We start from the raw sequence: 22100 nt of genomic DNA, 5'->3' as shown, positions 1-22100 counted from the left end.
GTGACATATTTAAAATGTATTTGTTATTTAACGAACTTCCGTATGTATATAATGAAGAAAATACAGGAGGGTGCTAAAATATGAGTAATCTCTTTCTATAATATTATATTTTTTATGAAAAGTATGTTTTTTTGTAATTGTAAATATCAGGGAATTTTTGAATTTTTAATCAGGGAAATCAGGGAAAAATCAGGGAATATTTTTGGTGACTGTGAGTGGCCACCATGATTAAAGTCTTACAAAATCTGAGTGACCAGAAAAGGAAATAATACTTACATAAAAAGTTTTCAATACAAGTTTAGGAGTATTAATATTGTTATTCAGCATAAATGTTTTAAACTGTGTTTTCTTTTTTAAAAAAATGTTACAAACAAGATCAGGTAACGATTAGTTATGTGGATAAAAAAACTATTGAACAAGCAAGGCCTGCTAGCCCCTCAAACTTTGTATAAATTTTACTTTACTGTTAGGTTTATCAAACTTATGTTTAGACTGGTACTAAAACCTGGCATCCAGTCATTTGTAAATGGAATTAACAACGTTCACAAATGCGACAACGTAACGGCAGAACATCTACGGTCACAGCAGATCCAACTATTAATTAAGGGATAAAACTCCTAAAACTAAATTTTGTGGGTGATGGATACTTATCTCTAAGCAGCTACATCTAGAGGGCCTTTGCCTTCTTATCCACCCTTAACATAAACTTTACGATGAGTCGATGACCCATCTGGGACAAGAGCCAAAACAAGAAGTAGAACCTACCTGAAGCCTCACACCAAATGTTGCAAGGTCAGGTTGAAATAAAAAAATAATAATGTAAAATTCTTTAAATAAAAATAAATAAGTTGGAATGTATAGAGTAGTCTTAAAACAATTAGGGGAAGCCAGTAGCTCTAAGAACACTTACTTGGCATTAACTAGCAAGAGGTTTATTAGCCTTACAGTTTATCCAATATAAAAACATTTCCTTCCAGAATTGAAATGATTAAGTTTTGCATCCCATATGGGAAGTCCAGTGAGAGATTAGATAAATGGAGTTACCCTAAATGGACAAAAATATGAACATGTAAATACTACATAGAAAACAAGTAAAAGTCAGGCATCAAAAAAAATACAGAAAATTCTAAGAAAGTGCAGTAGTTTCTAAGAAAGTACAGTAGTGTCTCGCTAATCCGGACTTGTCCGGATCGAACCCTGTCCGGATCACCGAAAGTCCGGATTAACCGTAATCAATTTTAAAATGTATCAAAAATAAGTTTTATTGGCTAAAGAAAAATCTTTATGCTTAAAAATCAACTGTGTTTTATTATAAAGTACTTAAAAAACTAAGTACACATGTATGTAACTTATAAATAATACAATACAATAAAATTACAATTAATTAACATTTAATTTTTTTTTTTTTTTTAGTTTGAGCACGAACGCTTGTAATGTTACGCCCGACAGCGGAATGACTTTCACCTTGTTGGCAAAACCAGATGTACAAAGCCTCGCCTAAAGTTTCATTTTTTTTAACGTGCTCCTGTTACCCAGACTGTCTTTACTCACCATTTTGGCAAAAAAATCTTCAATTTCTTTCAAATTTTTTTTCCAATCAGGAATAGTTGGTTTTCCCATTCCTAAATTTTGCGCGATTCTAGTTAATGATTCACCCGCATCAATACGAAAATAAGACTTGTTTTTGCTCCATTGTTACAGTCTCTTTCTTACGTTTAGTAGCCATTACGTTGCTCTTAATAAGTGCACACAATGCAACACTCGCACCGAATAAAAATAACTTTCACAAGCACCTATCACCAGCACGAGTAACCATTGACTGGAGGGAACAAAACAAAACCACTCACAGGTATAGAGCGAGTCGTTTCTTGGACAACAGACGATGAGCGGAAAACTAGCGGTAAGACTCCCGGCAACTGAGGGCAAGAGGACCCTCTCTTAGAAATGTATTGTCTTATTATCCTTTGTCACAACATTATTTTTCATCATTTTTTTTTAGATCCGTCCGGATTAACCGGATGTCCGGACTAGCGGGGTCCGGATTAGCGAGACTCTACTGTAATAGTAAAAAAAGGGGGGATGTCTAAAGACTGTTTACGGACAATAATTTTACGTGATAACGTCACAAGAAAACATTGATGAAAAATAGCATTCTTCTTAATTTTCAAATATTATTTACAGTTTTTGCAAATTTAATTTAAATAATTTGTTTGAATATAATCACAAACAATTAGTTAAAAAGCCCACCTTTGATAATATTAAAAATTAGATTTTCTTGCACGCTCGGCTCAGGCGGAACGTGACGAGTCGTTTTTTCGTGCGTGCAGCCAGCTTTCACTGATTTATAAGAAGTTATCACGTCAAAATATTTATGTAAAATTTTTAGTGGCGCTACATTACATTCTGCCTGCTTGTAAGTACCCATCCATGTGTCTCCTGACAGGCAGTTGAGAATGAAAAACAAGTTCTAAAGTTTTCAATTGCAATTGTTTACTTTTCATTGTTTACACTCTGCACAATCTTATCTTCAACTGTAACAAACATGTGAGCCTTATGAGACTGAAAAACTTCAAAGCTGTTAAAAGTATTTAAACAGGCAAAAAATTTAATAAATTCTGGAGGATACAGTGAAACCTCATTCTATAGTACCTCACTATAAAGGATTTCTCACTGTAAAAGTGAGAATTTTCAGATCTCTACAAGATGTTTTATGTTTAGTAACAGTTCAGTATAAAGTACTTTTATTAAGAGGTACGTTGTAATGAGATTTCACTGTAATGCCCAAGGAATGTTATGTGAATTGCAGGATTTTTTTAACTTGGGTATGTAATTTTTTTTTTTAAGTACATGGTTATTGTGTTTTACAACAATATACAGTTTGTAAGAAAACCATGTACATTTGGACATACCTGTGTTGGACTAGCAATTTACAAACACACACAAAAAAAATATTTTTTAAACCTGTCAAAGATTAAGACACATTTCAGACTAGATTCTTCAACTAACTGTATACAAAAGTCTGCTCATATAATCAAAATATTTAAATCTAGCAACCCGCACAAAGCAATTCTTCTCACAAGTGAAAGTACGGACTTATGGTCACGTGCCCAGTCGGAATCGCGGTGGCCAATTGAACATGGAAGTGTGATGGTAGACACAGGATCATTACTGGACATACGGCCCTTTGAGCATGTGCACAGTTCACGTCACAATGTACACAGAAACAAACCATGCAAATGCATGTTTGTGGTAACCTAAAAACACAAAATGGCATATACACATTTGTTGTTACAAATAGTCACATTTTGGATTAAACCAATAGCTAAAATTTGCTTTGCTTTATACATTGGTACATCACATGCTAGACTACAAAATATGACCAAAAAGTGTTTAAATTATAATTTATATCACAAAAAATATTATCCTTATTTCAATAGCTGAAAACAGATTTTTTTTTTCCTTTTCCATTTTACAATATTATATACAATTTACTAAAGACAAAAATCTCAACGATCACTTATTTTGTTTAAAAACTACACATTACAATGCTTCAAACAACTAAGTACCAAAGACAAAAAAAATCACAGCTTCTCAAGCAGGTTAAACAAACTATTTTGCAAAAATCCTAATTATAAGATTATATATACACTTTGTAATGAACTTATCACAAACATATGCAATATCACTAAGGTAAATGCATTAGGTTTGAAACAAAACAAAGTTGGTAGTACATTACCAAAAATAAAATATACTGATGCAAGAAAAATTGTTTAATGTACACTATCATGATTTATCTGAATTTGTGGGTTTCACTTTTTCATATCTAAAGTTTGAAGATACTAATGATTTAAAGTATATCCATGAACTAAATAAATATGAAGGAAAAAACCTACAGAAACTAAAAAGGTGGACCCATAAATATTTAAAAAAAAGTTAAATCATTAATTTTTTTGAGATGCTTAAATAAATTGGAGCTCATACAAAACCATGCAAAAATCTATATTTATATACCTTACATAGTTAAAATGTATATATTGATTATTATTGTGGCAATGTTTCTCATATTTAAGTTTGTCGTAAAAGCTACAAAAAAAATTTCTTTTCCCCTGTGGCATGGTCTTCTGATAGTATGAAAATTTCAATTTTTATGATAAAATAATTCATTTGAAGCCTTGCAAGCTATGTGATACATGCAGATCATGTGTACAGTTATAGCCATAGTAATGTTTACAGTCTCCACATTTTTGTTTTAAAATGGTGGGTACTTAAAAAAGTTGTGCATAAGGTAATGTTTCTCTCAATTGGCATGGATGTAGGACCTCATGCATCAGCACGTGTACTCAACTAACAGCAGCAACTTGAAGCAATGTGTTTTTTACAGCAGTATGGCAAAATAGCAGGGTTAGCAACCAATAGTTATCAAACCCAGGACCGCCCATAATTTAAAATGTGGATTACATAGGAGTAGGTAGAATACATAAACTATCTCTGGGCCAACATAATATACAGTTAGTGTAGAGTCAAAGGGGAGCCAGACATGGAGTCTATCCTTCCAGCACTGTTTAAGTTACGCTCGTAAAACATCTCAGGAGATTCACACAGTACAGAGAACAGCATAGGAAGGACCTCCTAAGCATGCAGAATATAGTTCAAAAGCTCCAAAGCTCCAAAGTTCATCTCCTTCACTGGCCAAACCACCACATACAATGGTGGAAAATCTTTTCTGGCATCTGTCTAGGCGTAAAGAATGTAATATAAAAATTATTGAAAGAAAAAATTTCTCTCAAGATTTCATTATGATCAGCAACCAAACAGGAACCAACCTCCAGGCCATTATCATCATCCTTCAGTCAGTACCCAAATAAGGAGTTATCAAACAAATTTAACAATTAGCAAATCATACCCAATTATTATGTTCTGCACTTACAGTATGTACCCTTCACTTTTCTTATGCATACAGCTGTGAAACAAAGTATAAAATTGTGGGCACTGTATGTTTCAATTAGAATACAAATTCTAAACAGCATACATAATATATGGTATAGATTTAGTAACTTCGTTGTCACAATACACAGTACTTGTACATATTGTTTCCGAGTCTACGTGAGTTATTCAGCTGTCCTGTCACAATAGCAGCATCCATCATGGACATCTGTGCTCATCGATGCTCAGTCTTGAAATTTGGCAGTTCGTCATCTTTTAATGCTTTAAGGTACCTTAGTTTCTTTGCAACCAAGTATATTAAACTGGTCTGTGAGATATTTGTCTTGTGTTCTTGTTCAGAATAACCATTGTACAATTATTAACTTCCTTATGCATATTCTTATTTCACTCGTAATATTGATTAGTTATATATAGACTGTAATTATAATCAACATATTTGAATCCTGCATTAATTTCTGTCTAAATCAAAACTATAACTTCCTTCATCTTATTTTTTTTCTTCATTATATTTATTTTTGTAAAAGTTATCATTTACACAATCGTAAGTCACATGCGCACAATGTATGGAACAGGGAGAAATAACACTGCCACAGATGCCACTAAATGCTGGTAAAATGGGATTATCAGTAGTGTAGTACTTTCAGCTGGAAAACACTTTCCATACAGCCGCACGCTTCGGCCATCTAACATACAAAATTAAGTATTCCAAAATCTTTGAAAGATATAAGTAGATGTTACGTGTATAGAAGGCTACGATTTTTTTCTTTTAATTAAATGCATCACTTTTTCACTTACTAAACCATCGCTCTGTGGAAGCAAACAATACGTTCGAATCAAATTATTGTGAATTGTACACACGAGTGAAGAACAAAGATGCCAATGTGCCATAGATTTTGCGAAAGGACCTGCCTTTAGGTAGGTGGCGGTACGAGTATTGTTACCATAGTCGTTACTCCGATTATTAATATTATTTTTTAACTTACTGGAGCGTGTAAATTAGGGTTAGTGAGAATACAACAGCAAGAATTAATTGTTTATTGATAGAAAATTATGTTAAATAAAAAATTTCATGTTCCTTCCATTTTTGATGGGATTTCAGATGCCAGATTCTCCTCGAAATATTATAACGGGAGCGGCTCAGTCAGTGCAGGTCATAGAATGTGCTCAAACCAAAGAATGTATTTTTTTTTACTGTCTCTGTGATGTTCGTGTGACATAATACCCATTCAATGGAAGAAAAAAAATTATAGGTATTATTTATACATCTATACATTTATACATACCGTACATATACATTTATACATGTACTTAATTTGTTCCACAGCTCCGTACGCTCAAGAAAGTTACATACTATACAGAATGATCATCGTTTTGGAATCTTCTCAAATGTTATGAATATTTTAACAAAAATACTATGTTTTCCAATTCTGTTAACATTTGATACCAGTGGTATTAATTACTTAAAATATACACTACTAAGGTGCTTATTTAAGAATCAACAACTTGTTTCTAAATGAATTGAATTTTTGAGCCCGAAAGAAATGGTTTATAACAAACTTTAAAAGATTATTGAAACTTTAACAGACTGAAATATAAGTATCTTCACCCATTACTATTGCAGCTGGTTTTATGACCTGTTAAACCTAGAGCTCAAAAGTAACAGCTAGATAGCTCTTATTTTTGTTGTACAACTTTCAGGTAATACCTATTTCCGTGATCTTTTGGTTAAAGTTTACATCTGGTTAACCTAGAGCTAACAACCCTCAGAAATGAAATTGAGAAAGATTGTTGTTAACAGTGATAAAGATGACTATTTGGGAAAGTTCAGTGGAGTTTATTCACAATATCACACTCAAAATTCAATCCAACAGCTGACTATCAGACTACTAGGTAGAGATGTCTTGAAACAATTTTAAAAAAGTAACCAAATTCTAGTTAATTTTTTTTAACAGAAGATCCAATATTACACTACATCATGGTTGCTATAGGACTAGAAAACCGGGAAGTCAAGGAATTTAAAATGGTAAGAATTTCTTTCTTGTGCTAACAAAAGTAAAACGGAAATTACAACTTCCATCGACGTTTAGACACCATCAAATTCTGAAACTTTTAATTTCACAAAATTCGATTGATTTTCCTTCTTTCGTGAATTCTCAAGCTTTTTTCTGTAAACAAATAATTAAATTTAAAAATGGGGGGGGGATTGTATTTACGCATGTTTATATATAAGTTCGATAGCCTGTATTCAATAGTTTCAGGAGAATCGATAGTAATAGTCATTTGAAAATAAGTATTTTGATCTCAAACTGCGTTAATTTTACTAAGCAGCCATTTATTGAGAAGAGCGTAACTCGTCAATAAATAATTCAACACTGAATTTGTTTACAATAGTTCTGGATATTACAGGCTTCTGTGAATTAATAAAGTATATCACACTAATTGTAATACATAAAAGCTAACCTAACCACTCAAGGGTAGTAATATACTGATGAAACACTTGGATGATTGTAAATTGCGTAAGGCAGTAAAAATGCAACTTATAACTTTTTTTTCCTTCCAGAAATGAGGCTTTCTTTAATAATGACCAATAATTAATTTTAATAGAGTGAGTTCTTCTGATAAAAACATATTATAGGTGCAGTTGAAATTCTGTGCTAGTAAAGATATTTTATTATGTAACTAGCAACCCTAATATCGCTTTTAATAGTGGATGTTCAAAAATCAAAATAAAGAGTCAATCCAATCACTACCAAACTTCAAATGATCACCTGCTGGGCTAATCTGAAAATTGCCTGAAAATTTAATCAAAATTGGTCCAGCAATTTAGATTTCATAGGGAACATACATACACACATTGATTTTTATATATATAGATTAATTTATTTTGGTATGCATATGTTTTCATATGAAAATGGGACATTTAAACAGCACATACAACCTTCATTTCCTGCAGAAAAAGTATTAACAATAAATGGCGCTGCGAGATTTTTCGTGACTACAACCTTCATTTCCTGCAGAAAAAGTATTAACAATAAATGGCGCTGCGAGATTTTTCGTGACTAACGGTCGGGGAAATTTTTCAATTCAGGTCTGGACAACATGGAAAAGCCAGGGAATTTTGGAATTCCAAGCTTGTAGAAACCATGCTACATGCTTTAGGTGATTAGCTATTAACAGGAGTGGATTGATATGTAACTGCTGCATTTATAATGTCCTTTTTTTGTTAATTATTGTAACTTATAAAAGCAGTTTCAGTTTGATAATGTACATATGTCTACACTAATGCAGTAGGAATTCTTTACAAATAATAATATAAAATTGTTATCAAGTAGACCTTTGCATCATGTGGTAAAGAACAGTTAGCTTTCCAATCAAATTCTTTCTCTCAATCATGCTTACATTAGCCCAAGTATTAAAATATTAAAAAACAGATACATTCACTTCCACATCTCCATTTTACTAATGCTATTAGGCCAGGATTCATGGTTAAGAAAAAGGCACAAGTGCCTATGCAACGGTACATTTCTATTTTTAGACTTTGTGAATCCGTTCGCTTACACTCTGCAAGAATTAATTACATTCTGCACTGTGACAACACACTGAAAAATTCACAGAACTGGTGGAATTTGGTGGAATTATAAACTAACAAACACTGAGACAATGCACTTTACAACCCGTATTCCATAAAGGAACAATTAATTGAACAATCTTCAATCATCATCTAGCTAAGTCATTTGGAGAACATTATCCCCATTACTGTACTTAAGTGTACAATTATCTTTTTTTTGTTTCAAGTAAACAAAAAGTTTATTCTTTGAACTTCAAATTTATTGTAGTAATTATGTATGAATATCACCTTTTATGGTATGTGATAAAAAGTACATAAAAAAGTTACTTTAATGCATGATGTTTATTCCTCTCAAAAAAAACAGTATTTTTTTAAAAAAATAAACTATACATACCACAGTTATGACAAATTTTCCTTAAACTGGTTGCATATTCTCATCGTAACATCCAACCAGGGATTAGGGTAATATACAGATGGAGCTTAAGGTCAGATTCTAGAAGACGGGGTTGAAGTTAAAGGGGAGGGTAGTTTCAGTGTGCTACGCGTTCCAAAATGGCGGCCGTTCGTTTACAAATGTATCAACTGTTAACTGTATTGGAGGTTAAATTTGAGAAAAATGTCAACTCATATCATTATTACATTTGTATTATGAAGATTCGCTTTAGACTTTTCATATAAACATATTAACTAAAAATATTTTGATTTAATTTTCTTCCTAACTACTTAACTACATTTGTTAATAAAAGCAGGCTAAAACAGATGATACGAATATGAACAAACATCTGGCATATTGGTATATGAAAATCAGGAAAAAGATGGGGGGGAAAAATCAACTTCATGTATGACAGCTAATGATCCATCTGTATCCTTTCCTAATCTCTGTGTCCAACTTAATTGACTTTTTGTTGTTTCGACATTGTAAGGATGACATATGGGAACACTCGCATATTATTTACTGTTTCATACACATCTTAATTTAGAATAAAGTTCCGCAAAATTCAACATTGTACAGTATTGAACAAAAAGAAAAAGAATGCAAAGTTGAAGGAGAAAAGAACAAATTCTATTATGCCTTGGATTAACTTTTTTTTGTGTGTGTTGACTTCATGGATGTATTATTCTTTGGAGTTGGTGTCTGATCTGAGGATGAAGTCAAATGGTTACCAATTGGATAGTAAAACAAATTGTAGCTAAGATGCTAGAAGTTTGTTTAAACCTTGAAAGGTACCTGCTAAGAATAATCGTAAAATTGTCACCATGTAGTGAGTATTATCAAACTAACATAACACGTGTAGAAGGAATTAACGATAACCTTCATTAGAACTAAAAAAAATTGTTTTACTATCCAGACTACACATGCCAACTTCCTTACTTCTTACCTCCATGGTTGACTTCACATATTTTTTCAAGCATTTGCATAGTTTCTTTTTCAGGCAAACAACAAATAAGTCAGGTAAAGGTGCGGTTTAATGCACATGATTATCAGGGTTCCCAAAAACAGGGAAAGTACTGAAAACAGGAAAAACTTGGGGAACTGAAAATTTGTTCCCAAAACCTAGAAAAAACAAGGAAATTATCTACATTCAAGCACAAAACAATATTGGTAATTTTTCATAATGCACAGCATCTCGTCTTAAAACTTGATGTATTGTAATCATAAATTAATTTGCTGTTCGTAATACATATGTCATTTTCACTAACATTAATTAATTGTAACTGACACAAACAACTTAATGTGTATTATTTTGAAGAATAAAATATCTTAAGGCCTAGTCTTTACTTTAATCATCATCAATAATAGGGGTGGGCGAATATAGATATTTTCGTTTCGAAGCGAATTCGAAGCAAATTTTTATAAATATTCCCGAATTCGAATCGAATATCGAATACTAGGCCAAATCAAAGAATTTCTTAAATGCAAACACCAAACAACAGTAAACTAGCTATGTTTAGGCAAATGCTTCTGGAAAGCACATTTCAGGGACAACTGATTTTCTTTTTTTATCTCTGTGACAGATATTTCATGACTTTTTAGTTGTTTTAATTGTACAGGGTGCTGTTTCAGATGATTTTGTAGAGTTGTAGTAGTACCTGTTGGAATTTTATATGTTTTTTTGACATGCTTTGCAAGTTGCTTCTTTCCCATTGGCACTCTTGGTAAAAAAAAACAACCAAATAGGACTTATTGGTTTTTTGGCAGGCGGCCCCTGATTTAAACCAGAAGTGCTTTCTTCCATTATTTGAATATCAACTACAAATAATGTAAACTGCTAAAAATCTTTCACACACGTTTGCTAATACATAACCTAACTTAACCATCAACGCAACATTCTCCATTAGCCTTTTGAACCATTGCCAAAAACTTAGCCACATAACATTTACTATTTGTATACAACTAAATACTGTATGGTAATATTATATACGGCCGGCTGAACTTTCAACGTTATTATCGTATAATAATGGTATAGGGAATAGTCATTTGAAGTTGGGTGATAGGGAGATTGGGAAGTACCTGTTGGAGGTTTTCAAGCAGTCTCTGGAGGAGGGGAAACTACCAATGGAATGGAAGGAGGCAGTGGTAGTTCCCATCTACAAGGGGGGAAATGATAAGGCGGAGCCAGGAAGTTACAGGCCGGTCAGTTTGACGTCCTGTGTAGGAAAAGTGATGGAGAGGTTGGTAGGAAGGTACGTAAAGGGGGAAATGGAAGATCTGGGGTGGGTGGATAACAGGCAGCATGGATTCAGGATGGGGTTCTCATGCGAGACCCAGATGGCTGGGCTGTTGGAAGACCTGGTGGAAGCGGTGGACGGGGGGAAGCAGATAGATGCAATCTTTATAGATTTTGAAAAGGCGTTTGATAAGGTCCCCCATAGGAGGTTAATGGAAAAGGTTGAGTTGCTGGTGAGGGATGGAAGGGTGGTAAACTGGGTGGGTGATTTCCTGAGGAATAGAAGACAAAGAGTGAGAGTGGGTGAGGAAAGCTCCGAGGAGGGGGAAGTGACGTCGGGGGTGCCACAGGGGAGTGTGCTGGGGCCTCTGTTGTTCACAATTATGATAAATGATCTGGGGGAGGGCATGAAAGCCAGATGGAGGCTATTTGCAGATGACTGTGTAGTGTATGAGGTTGTGGGGGAAGGGGGATGTTTAGCAGAGGACTTGATAAGGTTGGAGCAATGGACGGAGAAAAATGGAATGTCCTTGAATGTTCGTAAGACAAAAGTTGTCAGATTTACAAAGAGGAGGAAAGTCACACGAAATGTATATTACTGGAAGGGGCAGGAGATAAGAGAGGCAGCAGGATATAAGTACCTGGGGGTGACACTGAAAAATGACCTAGGATGGGCGGAGCACATAGAGGGGGTGGTCAGGAGGGGAAGGCAGGCGCTGGGGTTGCTTGGTAGGACCCTGCAGGGAGCTGGGAGGAGGACAAAGGAGAAGGCATACTCCACATTGGTCAGGCCAATGTTGGAGTATGCGGCGGCGGTCTGGGACCCCTACCTGGTGACTGAGGTGAAGGAGCTGGAAGGGGTGCAGCACAGAGCGGCTAGGTGGGTGATGGGAATGTGGAGAAGGAGGGAGGGGCAGGATGGGAAACTGCATAGCCCAACGGAAATGATTAAGGAGTTGGGGTGGGAAACGTTACAGAGGAGAAGAAGAGTGGAAAGGTTGGTCAGGATGTTCAAGGTGCTGAAGGGGGAAGGGGGATGGGGGCAATTGGGAAGCAAAGTACGTAGAGGGGAGTACAGAGGACGAAGAGACCACAGATGTAAGCTCCAGAGGGTGTGGAGGCGGACAGAGAGAGGGCGGAACACCTTCCTGTTGAGGACGGGGAGGGAGTGGAATGGGCTGGGGGAGGAAATGGTGGAGGTCAGGGATGGGAGGGAGCTGAGGAGAAAGCTGATGGAGGGGGGGGGGGGGGGAGAGGGGAGTGAGTGGGAGTTCTTGCCACCGGGTGAAAGCCCAATTGCAGGTTAAGTAATAATAATATATTGAATAAGAACGATTGAAGGTAAATATAAACTTTTTTTTTTAAACTTTTGGCCTTCAGTTTACGCGCACAGCCGTTTAGAGACAAACTACTAATTGTTTATTACAATCCGTCCAACGTAAAAAAAAAAATATCTTTACTATTTGCACTAAAGCAGGCCCGGCGTAAGAAGTGTAGAAAATGTGTGGGTGAAAAACGGAGTGGTTATATGGTCGCCATCTTTGTTTACGATTATTCACGTAACTCATTTTTTCTACTGTTTCATCCATGGAATATTTTCCCCGTTTATTTACAAATGAATTTAATTCAATAATCTTATTTGATTGGATTCAGTACCGTAACTGCTGTTTTATAAGTCCGTTGGTAATATTGTATCACGTTAAATCATTATTGACGTTATTTATGCATGGGAAAAGAGCTGTTGTGGGGGGAAATTAAGACTAATACCGAAGTCGGGAATAAATCTGGCACGTTTCTAAACATGAAAATAATTGATTCGGAGTTGCTATTTACCATTTTCTCAGCAAAATACGATACTGACAATTATTATACTCTACGCCAATGTAAGTTGAACAAAGTATGACGAACATATTTGTATTATGATTGAGGTTAGTTTTAATGATCAGGCATATAGGCTTAGGCTAAGCATGTGTGTCTTCTCATTATGCTAAGTTAACTCCCAGTTGATGTTATTGATCGTAGGCATTCTTTAACTTTTAGGTAATGTATGTATAGTAAAAGATTAGCTTAAAAACTTGAAATGTTTTGTTCTATTTTTCGAACTTCGAATAATTTCATTTTTTTCGAGTACGAATTCTCATATAACAAATGTTCGACTCGAATTCGAACTTTCGAAGCTTCGCCCACCCCTAATCAATAATATTTTCAAAGTATTTCAGTATCTTTATCAAACTGGCACAGTTTTGGCTGTATAGTTTAGAAGGTAATGAAAACAGCGCAAAATGTATATTATGCAGAGAAACAATAGTAAAATTTCCACTATATGTGTGTCAGTCAAAGTGTGTTGGTTGGTAATTTTTATCTTAGTATTTCTGTTATTTTGAGATGGAATACTCAGGGAAATGAGCTTAATTAAGATTATGGAAACCCTGGTAATACACAAGAATGGCCATGAGGTTTCAACCGTCACCTTGTCACATCAGCATGCCTCAGTGATCACAGCCCCCACTCAACCAAAAAAAATATGCAAGTGTCAGAGCAAACAAGGTAATGTTTTTATGTTTTTTCATACATTTAACCTGCACTTCCTAAAGTAACATTCTCTTCCTTGCAAACTAAACTATAGCATATGGCACTTTTTTAAATCTACCATTAAGACTAGTTTTCCAGTTAAAAAAAAAACTTCACAGTACATATATGATATACTAAACACACTCATCTTCAATTCCCAAAGACACTTGATACTCAGATCTCTTTATAACTAAACATAAAATCAAAATAACATATTCTGTCACATTAATTGATGGCTTTTTTTCCCCAGAGATTTTATGACATAGTGCATCTTGAAACCTTAAATACATTCACGCATAATTAAGTGCACACGTGTCCACACACACCAAACTTCTCTGTGCCTAAACAGTAAAACTCAGTTAAGAATTTATTTAAGCTAGTCTGATATGAGTCGCACTGGCCGGATGAATGAATTATGAACCACACGTCTCGCCAAAATTGGGGTCGTTATAAATGACGAGGAGTGATAAGATGAAACTCCAACACTGACAAAAGAGTTCAGGGAGGAAGCAGGGGGATGGGTTTACCAAAGCCACAAAAAACTCTCTGGCTCACGCTATACATCTTCCCTCTCGCCAGATGTCTGGGATCGCCCTCTATTGAAGAAAAGCTATGATCAATTAGGTGGGAGGCACATGACATGTCCAGACCACTCAACCAGCATCGCTCTGAGCATTTACATGCAATATTTAAATGTTAAAATGGTTTTACAGACAAAACACAAAAAGATTGAGATATCAATTCAACAAGGAGTCATGATTTCTCGTCGTTGCTGGAAGTGAAAGATATTATTTTTACAAGAGAGAAAAGTAATATTAATGTTGTGTTATGAAAAGTTATTATAATGAAATGAGATTACAAAGTTATCCCAGCCAAGTATATAAATCTAACTTAAGTTAATACAAAGTTAAGGACAGATATATGTAGGTGATTGTGGTTGTGATCTAACCTGAAAATAATTTACTGCATCTTTTGTATATTAATGCTAGGCAAGTTGCGTAAACATTGTCGACTTACTGGCCGGAAAATACAGTAATTGTGGTAAGAATCAATTAATGAGAATCTATCTTACATCCAAGTTTTTGGCAGTTCTCATGACCTACCATTATAAATATGATACAATTCTACAATTCCTCCTTACAGCTTGAGAATAATCGGTTCAGATTCCAGGTGGAATCCAAGCACCAAAGTATCAACATGCCCATCCCTACTATTTAGTTTGTAATACAAATATATAGCAACATAAATAAAATACTGTATTTACCCGAATATAAGACGACATTTTTTACCATAATTTATAATTCAAAACATAGGGGTCGCCTTATATTCAGATACATTGATTTTTAGGTAAAAATACTTATTTTAGGTCAATGTTTAAGGTTGTGCAGTAGTTACTGGCTGCACATGTTACGACCAATGTTTTTGGAATGTTCTATAGCACAAGATGGCACCCATTTTATCGATTATTTTCTTGTACAAAAACATTAATGTAGGTTATACAGTACTTCTTTGCTGTGATTATTATTTTAAGTTAGACGAACGGTTCCGCGAGTTATGTTATTTACATTTTAAATGCTGATGAAACGCCTATATATTTTGATATGCCTTCAAATTATTCAGTGGATGCTGTTGGAAATAAAACAGTTATTGTGAAGACAAGTGGCAATGAGAAAATGAGGATAACAGTGATGCTTACAGTGTTAGCTGATGGTAGAAAATTGTTCCCTTTTGTCATTCTTAACCGTAAAACTATGCCAAAAGAAAAATTGCCTTCTGGGTAATAGTGAGATGTCAAGAAAAAGGTTGGATGACAAGTGAGTTGATGCAAGACTGGTTAAAGGCAGTTTGGGATAGAAGGCCTGGGGCACTTTTAAAGAAGAAAGATGTTAGTGTTAGATGCATTCAAAGGACATTTAACGCCAGAGGTGAAATCATGTATTAAAGGTATGAACACCGACCTTGTTATTATTCCTGGAGGCATGACTTCAAAGCTGCAGGTATTAGATGTGTGTGTCAACAAACCATTTAAAGACCGTCTAAAAGTACTGTACTCTGAATGGCTCTTGGCAGGCAACCATGCTCTAACACCAACAGGCAAAATCAGAAAACCAAGTATAGCAGTCTTGTGTCAGTGGATTATGGCTGCATGGGACACAATCTCATCGGAAGTGATCATCAAAAGCTTCAAGAAATGTTGCATTTCTAATGCATTGGATGGCAGTGAAGATAGTGTCATGTGGGAAGAAGATGCGATTGAAGCTGAAGTCGACAGCAGTGAATATGACAACAATGAAGATGATGCATCAGCATAATGAAACTCTATAACAGTTACAGTAGCAGCCATTTAGGTATTTATTTCTGTTTGTACATAAACTGTTAACAGTATTTCAAAAGTGATGCTTGAAATCCTTTGTAACATCCATATTTTCAATTTTATATCTAATTTGTTGGCATGTGTTTAATACAATAAAATTATTTTTTTCCTGAAAACATGAGGCTGTAGTTTGGGGGTCGTCTTATATTCGAGGTCGTCTTATATTCGGGTATATACGGTACATATGTATCAGTCTTCACATCTTCGATAATCTAGTCAAAATGAGGGACGGCTTTATTATTGTTTTTAAAGACGCTAGTGGTATTATGTATTTTACAACTAGTTAAATTATACTTTTTCTTAAATATGTGATGTATGGTTTGAAAATTCCTAAGTACTATTGTCATTTTTGAAGTGTGAAAAATCATTCCTAACCCTAAATGGCAGAAGAAGAAAAAAACTAAACATAATGCAAAGTTAACTTTTCTCCCGGTCATTTACACTTTTCATTACAGTACCTAATTTTATGATTTTATGGATAATGCTATGTAGTTCTTTTTCCAAACATCCATTGAATGGTAAAAAAAAAATTTTATGTTGAAATAGCAGTTTCTACAAAAAAATTAATTAAAATATTTGAAAAATAGTATTTTTGAGTAATTTTCATGTTGATTGATATCCTGCAAAATGGCATTTTTCAAAAATGTCAAAAATAATTTGTTAGTTGGGAGGACACTTAGGCTAAGTCTAAAGCAAATTGTAAGGGCACAATAATTAATGAAAAAAATTGTTGTAAAAATATTATAAATATTTCCTTGTTTATAATTTACTTAGACCATAAAATTTTCCATTGCTTCAAAGCTGTTCCCAACGGATTTGTCTAGAATCCAGTAGGAATAAAATTATTATTTGCAAGAAATTTTTAAATTTTAACAGTTTTTCACTATCATAATAAATTATTACATTAAGTATACATATATTCAAATATTATTTAAAGGTTTAGAACATGTGCATATATAAAAAAAATAGATAACACATTAGCAAAAAATAAATAAATATTTAATTTGTATTATTACCAAATTTTTTAAAAGCTTGTACAACTAATCTTTAAAAGTTCTTTTTTCACACTGCACAAATGACAATCATGTAGAAGGCAAGTATCAACTTTAATACACACAAGTAGCAACTGAAAAAAACAAATCTCTGATATCTCTCCAGTGGACACTGTCAACAAAAGACCAAGACCAAATCCCCCCAAGAAAATCCAAATGTGTGGCACCAACAGTGCCAGATCAAAGATTTTCCCAAACCAAAGAAAGCTGAATTAAAAACTCCAACTGCATAACCCCTTGAGATTCTTAAAAATCACCACCGAGATTAAAAGCTACTCGTATGTCTAAACCACGATTTATCATTGTAATATCATATGAGGCAATTGTGTAAGATAATGTTCACTGCTGCATTGAAATAACGGAAAATTTTTGAGACATAATATTATTTATTATGAACGTTGGAAATTTCCTTAACTATAATTGGGTCCACGCTGCTTTCTAGGCAGTTATAAAAAAAATTTGAAATAATATTATAAAAATCTTGGAAGTATTATTATAAAACGCACAACTGTTAAAATTTGAGGTAAATGAACCAATTTCGTTAGCCCACAGAAAAATTTTAGCTAACATCCAATACAGGCCAACTATTATTATGCATGTTATGTACCTAAGACTGAAGCACATTCTTGTGTGAACTCCTATGTTGAACTTACTAACCACATTACATGTTTACTAGTGATATGTCGGTTCTACTTGTTTTTCGGTTCTCCGTTCAGTTCTCGATTCTCAGTTTTAAGTTTAGGTTCACCTCCACACAACTTCAAGTCACATCAAAGATACTCTAATAAATGGTGTGTTTGTTTAAAATGGCTTTTCAGCACCCCACTTAACCATAATTAAACCACAATCAAGCCAACTAGCTCCAAGTAGCACAGTTGTTTCTCATGTCACTAGATGCAATTATGTGTATGTGTATATATATATCCCATTTATACCCTAATTACAACAAAATTATCAGAGAAGCTAATTTTAATACTTATATAATAAATATTTAATAAAAGTGAGTAGATGTTTGTAATCTTGAAATGATGAAAGGATCCCTTGTCTTGCAAAAACTAACCCCCAAGAATAATAGAATTATTTATTTTTGTCATTGGGTCATTTAACTTGAAAATCTGTGGCTGGGAAACAATGGTAGTCTGGGGTGGAAGTGCTGAGGCTGGTATGACCAGGCTTGTCAGAAGGGCATATGAAGGGAAAAACATCTTACTGGAGTAGGGGGTGGAATTTTACTGTGGAGGGGGGAAGGGGGAAATCGGCCAGTCAGTGCTTGAGGAATGTGAAACCGTGTGGCCTTGAAGGCTTTTACAGCAAGGGCAAGTGGACAGAGCAAAGGAAGTTTTTATTTTGAATGCTGAATCATTCCTACTTGAACACAGCTTCTGCCAAATAAATCACGTATACTGTACCATATTATGGTTCAGTGTACCATTGTTATCATGCATTCACACCTATTTGTTTTATGATTAAAGAAAAAATTAAATAACTACAAATTTGTGGATATTTGTTAATAGATACGAAAATTCAAGATTAAAATAATTTACAAGAAAGTTCGCGAGTGACTCCAAAGACAAAATACCTTTCAAATCGTATTTAACTTTCATTAAAAAACATTTCCTACAGTTAAATATTGTTTGTGATTTTTCGCAAATTCACGAGTCGCAATATTTACGGGTCTCTAGTTATAAGTGATATAAAGCTGTAAACTTCATAGGTAATAGCTGGATTTAATAAGTATCAGACAAATTAAACCATGGTAGTTTATTTTCCTGATATTTTTAAAAGAACCTTTTAGTTGAAAAGATCATTCCTGGCTGCTAGTGAAATAGAAAAAAAGACAAAAAAAGGTTCAGGACCTAGGCATAAATAACTCTGTTTATGTTCAGACACTTCCTGCCGGCATTATCTTTCTACCTGGGCGGGCTAGCAGCTAGCACAAGGAAGTCAGTCGCCTGCAGTTTTCAAATATTTACCAACCATTCACTTGTCACACGGGGTTTAACGTGAAGTTAAAAAGACGTGTGTGTGCATGTTGGTTGCCGGCGATATACTGCGCACGCTTTACCGGGACAATATTGTATTTTCACTGTTATGCTTTCCGTGGTACCGGTACCAGTACAGACATTATATTTACGGATCCACGTGTCTGTTAATAAGCTGAGAACCAGCAGAACCGAGACATACCCATCACTAATATTTACAAGTTGTGAACTAGCACTAAGAATGCCATAACTCAAGAATCATTTTAAGAAAATATAGCAGTTTGACATGATCATGCTTTATTAATTTTTTTTTTTTTTAATTTTAAGTAGGAACTTCAAGGTGGCAAGAATAAAGTAAACCACCAAACGTGGCAAGGTGAGAAGTTCTCGAGCGAGTTTCACCGTTTCCACCACTCTCGCTGGCCCAGCGACCTCAGGCAGCAGTTTTAAAAAAAAACGTCTAGGATGACACACTTAAAGGACTAGCTCACTTGTAAACATAATCCATGGCACTTAACGCCCAGAAGTCTACTGAGCTGTCAGCATGGAGTGAGGAACACGAGAGGTAAGCGAGATGGAAGGAGAAGTCTGGGAAGGGAATACTTATCAGTGTGGTGCGGGCAAGAAGGTTGAAAAATCTCCTTGGCCGTGGTTTTTTTTTCTTTAGAGTGCTATACCCATTCAAAATATATGACGACCACGTAAATACATGCAGAAGCATCATTACTAGAGTCCCGGAAATTTCGCGGATTCCTCTGGCCTCAGGATAGAATTCAAAGTTATAGGTGTGCTCGACCCATATTTATTTTCCCATTGGTTGATTTCTTAGCGAGAACAATTTTATCCTTGTTATATGGCACTACCTGATTCGCTTACTTCTCTCCTAGCTGGGCATCGTCGGCTCACGGTCGTAGAGGGGTGTGTCCAGATAACTGCGGTCCAATCATGAACACAGTGCGACAGTGTGGAGGTTTGCATCCTAGCTTGCGACTATACGAACCCGCAAAATTTCCGTGGCTCTAATCACTACGAAGAGTGAGTTAACGTGTGGCAGTCGCAGTCCAGCGGCGCGCTCAGAAGCACTTGGCGACGCGGCGCGGGGGTGGCGTGCGCCGCGCCGGGCCGGCTGGTCGTGGGCAGCGCGAACACGGAGCAGTCGAGGTCCGGCGCCCGCACCAGCGCCCACACGCGCCGCAGCTCGGCGGGCGTCAGGCGGTGGCTGGTCACCACCGAGGGGTGGCGGTACAGGCACGGGTCCAGGCGGCGGCGGGCGTACGTGAAGCCCGGGTGGTCGCGCGGCCGCACGCCCGCCGCGCGCGCACACAGCCCCGTCACGTACACGTCCTCCAAGTGGAACAGCGGCGTGCCGAGCGCGGCGCGGTACAGCAGCGCGGCGATGCCCGTCGACATGACGTAGCCCGTGCCCGACAGGTAGTTGGGGTACACGCGCCCCGAGAACATGTACAGCGGGGCGAACCTGCACCCAGGGTCGCCGACTATGACTATACTACCACCACATTCAATCAGGTATTCTGTTGATTGCTCAGTTACTTTTTTAAACTTGCACATTTAATGATTTTGTTAACAGGGTTTTTCTGTCGTAATTAGGGACAAAATTAAATGCTGAATTGCGATACACCTGAAGAGCATCTCAATACGATATATAGGTACATCAAAATCCAAGTTAACAGAACACATAGACCCAAATTGCAACTAAAACTGAGCATTAATAAAAAAAATTAGCTCAAGTAACAAATAATTAATACTGTATTTACTCGCATATAGGTCGCGGCAATTTTACCAGATTTGATGGGAAAAAAATGAAGTGCAACCTATATGTGAAAAAAATTTTTTTTTAATTTTTGAGGAATATTTTTTGCAAAATTTTGCTTTAAAATACGAAAAAGAAGTTTATATAGCTATAAGCAAATTTATTTACAATGTACACATACAGCGAAACCCCTTATTTACGTTACCGTTATTTACGTTTTCCCGTTATTTGCACTATATTCTTCAGGTCCTGTTTAGTTCCAATTTAGTCCAATACAATACTTTTACGCAAATTACGTCTCAAAAATCGAATCCATCCCGCTATTTACGTCACGTAACAACCATAAACAATCAGAAAATACCGTGGGTACTTTAAGAGTAGATAAGATTAGCTAGTAGGCCTAAAAACATCCTGAAAAACGTAACGTTTATAGTAGGAAATGGACATTTTAAATCGCAAAATATACATATTTTATAACATGAGAAGTTGCTTTTATTTCTAAACATGTAATAATTTAAGCCTAGGCAAGTAAAAGTCTGAGTAATTATAGCAGGAGACAATCTAAAATGCACGAGAGAAAAACGTAAACTCACGAATGTATAAACGTGGCTGATTGTTAAGTTCTGATACTGTATTTATGTCACAACTTAGCCGAAATACTGGTACGAGACAAACTTCACAAGATAAAATGAGCGGAGTCTTGTAACTGTTTTATACGTATTTTATAATTTCGGAAGTATTGTACAGTTGACGCATATTTTTTAAACTAACAATTTATTCCTGGGGATCGTAATTAATTAATTATTGGTATCAAGACATCAAGATGAACGTAAACTTGAACATGTCACGGCAGTGAGAAAACTGGTGCGTATACCAATAAACTGGTATTAGAACTGGACAAAACTGGTACACGGGAGGTGGAGCTTATATTTTTTTCCGCTAAGCTCGCATCTATTGGCTGGCTGCTGATAGAAGGTCACAAGTCTGGGCGGAGCGTTGAGTGAGTTATACTGCGCACGCGCAACTCAGAGAACAAAGAGAGCCAGCCGGCGCGCCGTAACAGCAGCTGACCGAGAACAATGACCTATCCATCAATTTGCGGCCCTTTTTTTTAATTTTTTTTACTGTAGTGCAATGTGTATGTGTAATGAATTACCGGTGCGACCTAT

At 35.6% G+C, this 22100-nt stretch overlaps 1 protein-coding gene across 9 annotated transcripts in view; it reads right to left on the bottom strand.

Annotated features, from left to right (window-relative positions):
• Positions 1-910: 910 nt before the first annotated feature.
• The window catches only part of LOC134528150 (beta-1,3-galactosyltransferase 1-like), a 47238-nt gene continuing 26048 nt past the window's right edge, over positions 911-22100 (bottom strand). For all 9 annotated transcript variants that reach the window (XM_063361489.1, XM_063361485.1, XM_063361486.1 and 6 more), the window contains one exon: positions 911-20637. In XM_063361489.1, coding sequence (XP_063217559.1) covers positions 20187-20637 — 451 coding nt within the window. In that variant the 3' untranslated portion in view covers positions 911-20186. The remainder of the gene's footprint in view (positions 20638-22100) is intronic.

Source organism: Bacillus rossius, chromosome 1 (assembly GCF_032445375.1).
Source record: "Bacillus rossius redtenbacheri isolate Brsri chromosome 1, Brsri_v3, whole genome shotgun sequence".
Lineage (NCBI taxonomy): Eukaryota > Metazoa > Arthropoda > Insecta > Phasmatodea > Bacillidae > Bacillus > Bacillus rossius.
The sequence above is the reverse complement of the archived record's forward strand: the minus strand, read 5'-3'. Positions and strand labels throughout refer to the sequence as shown.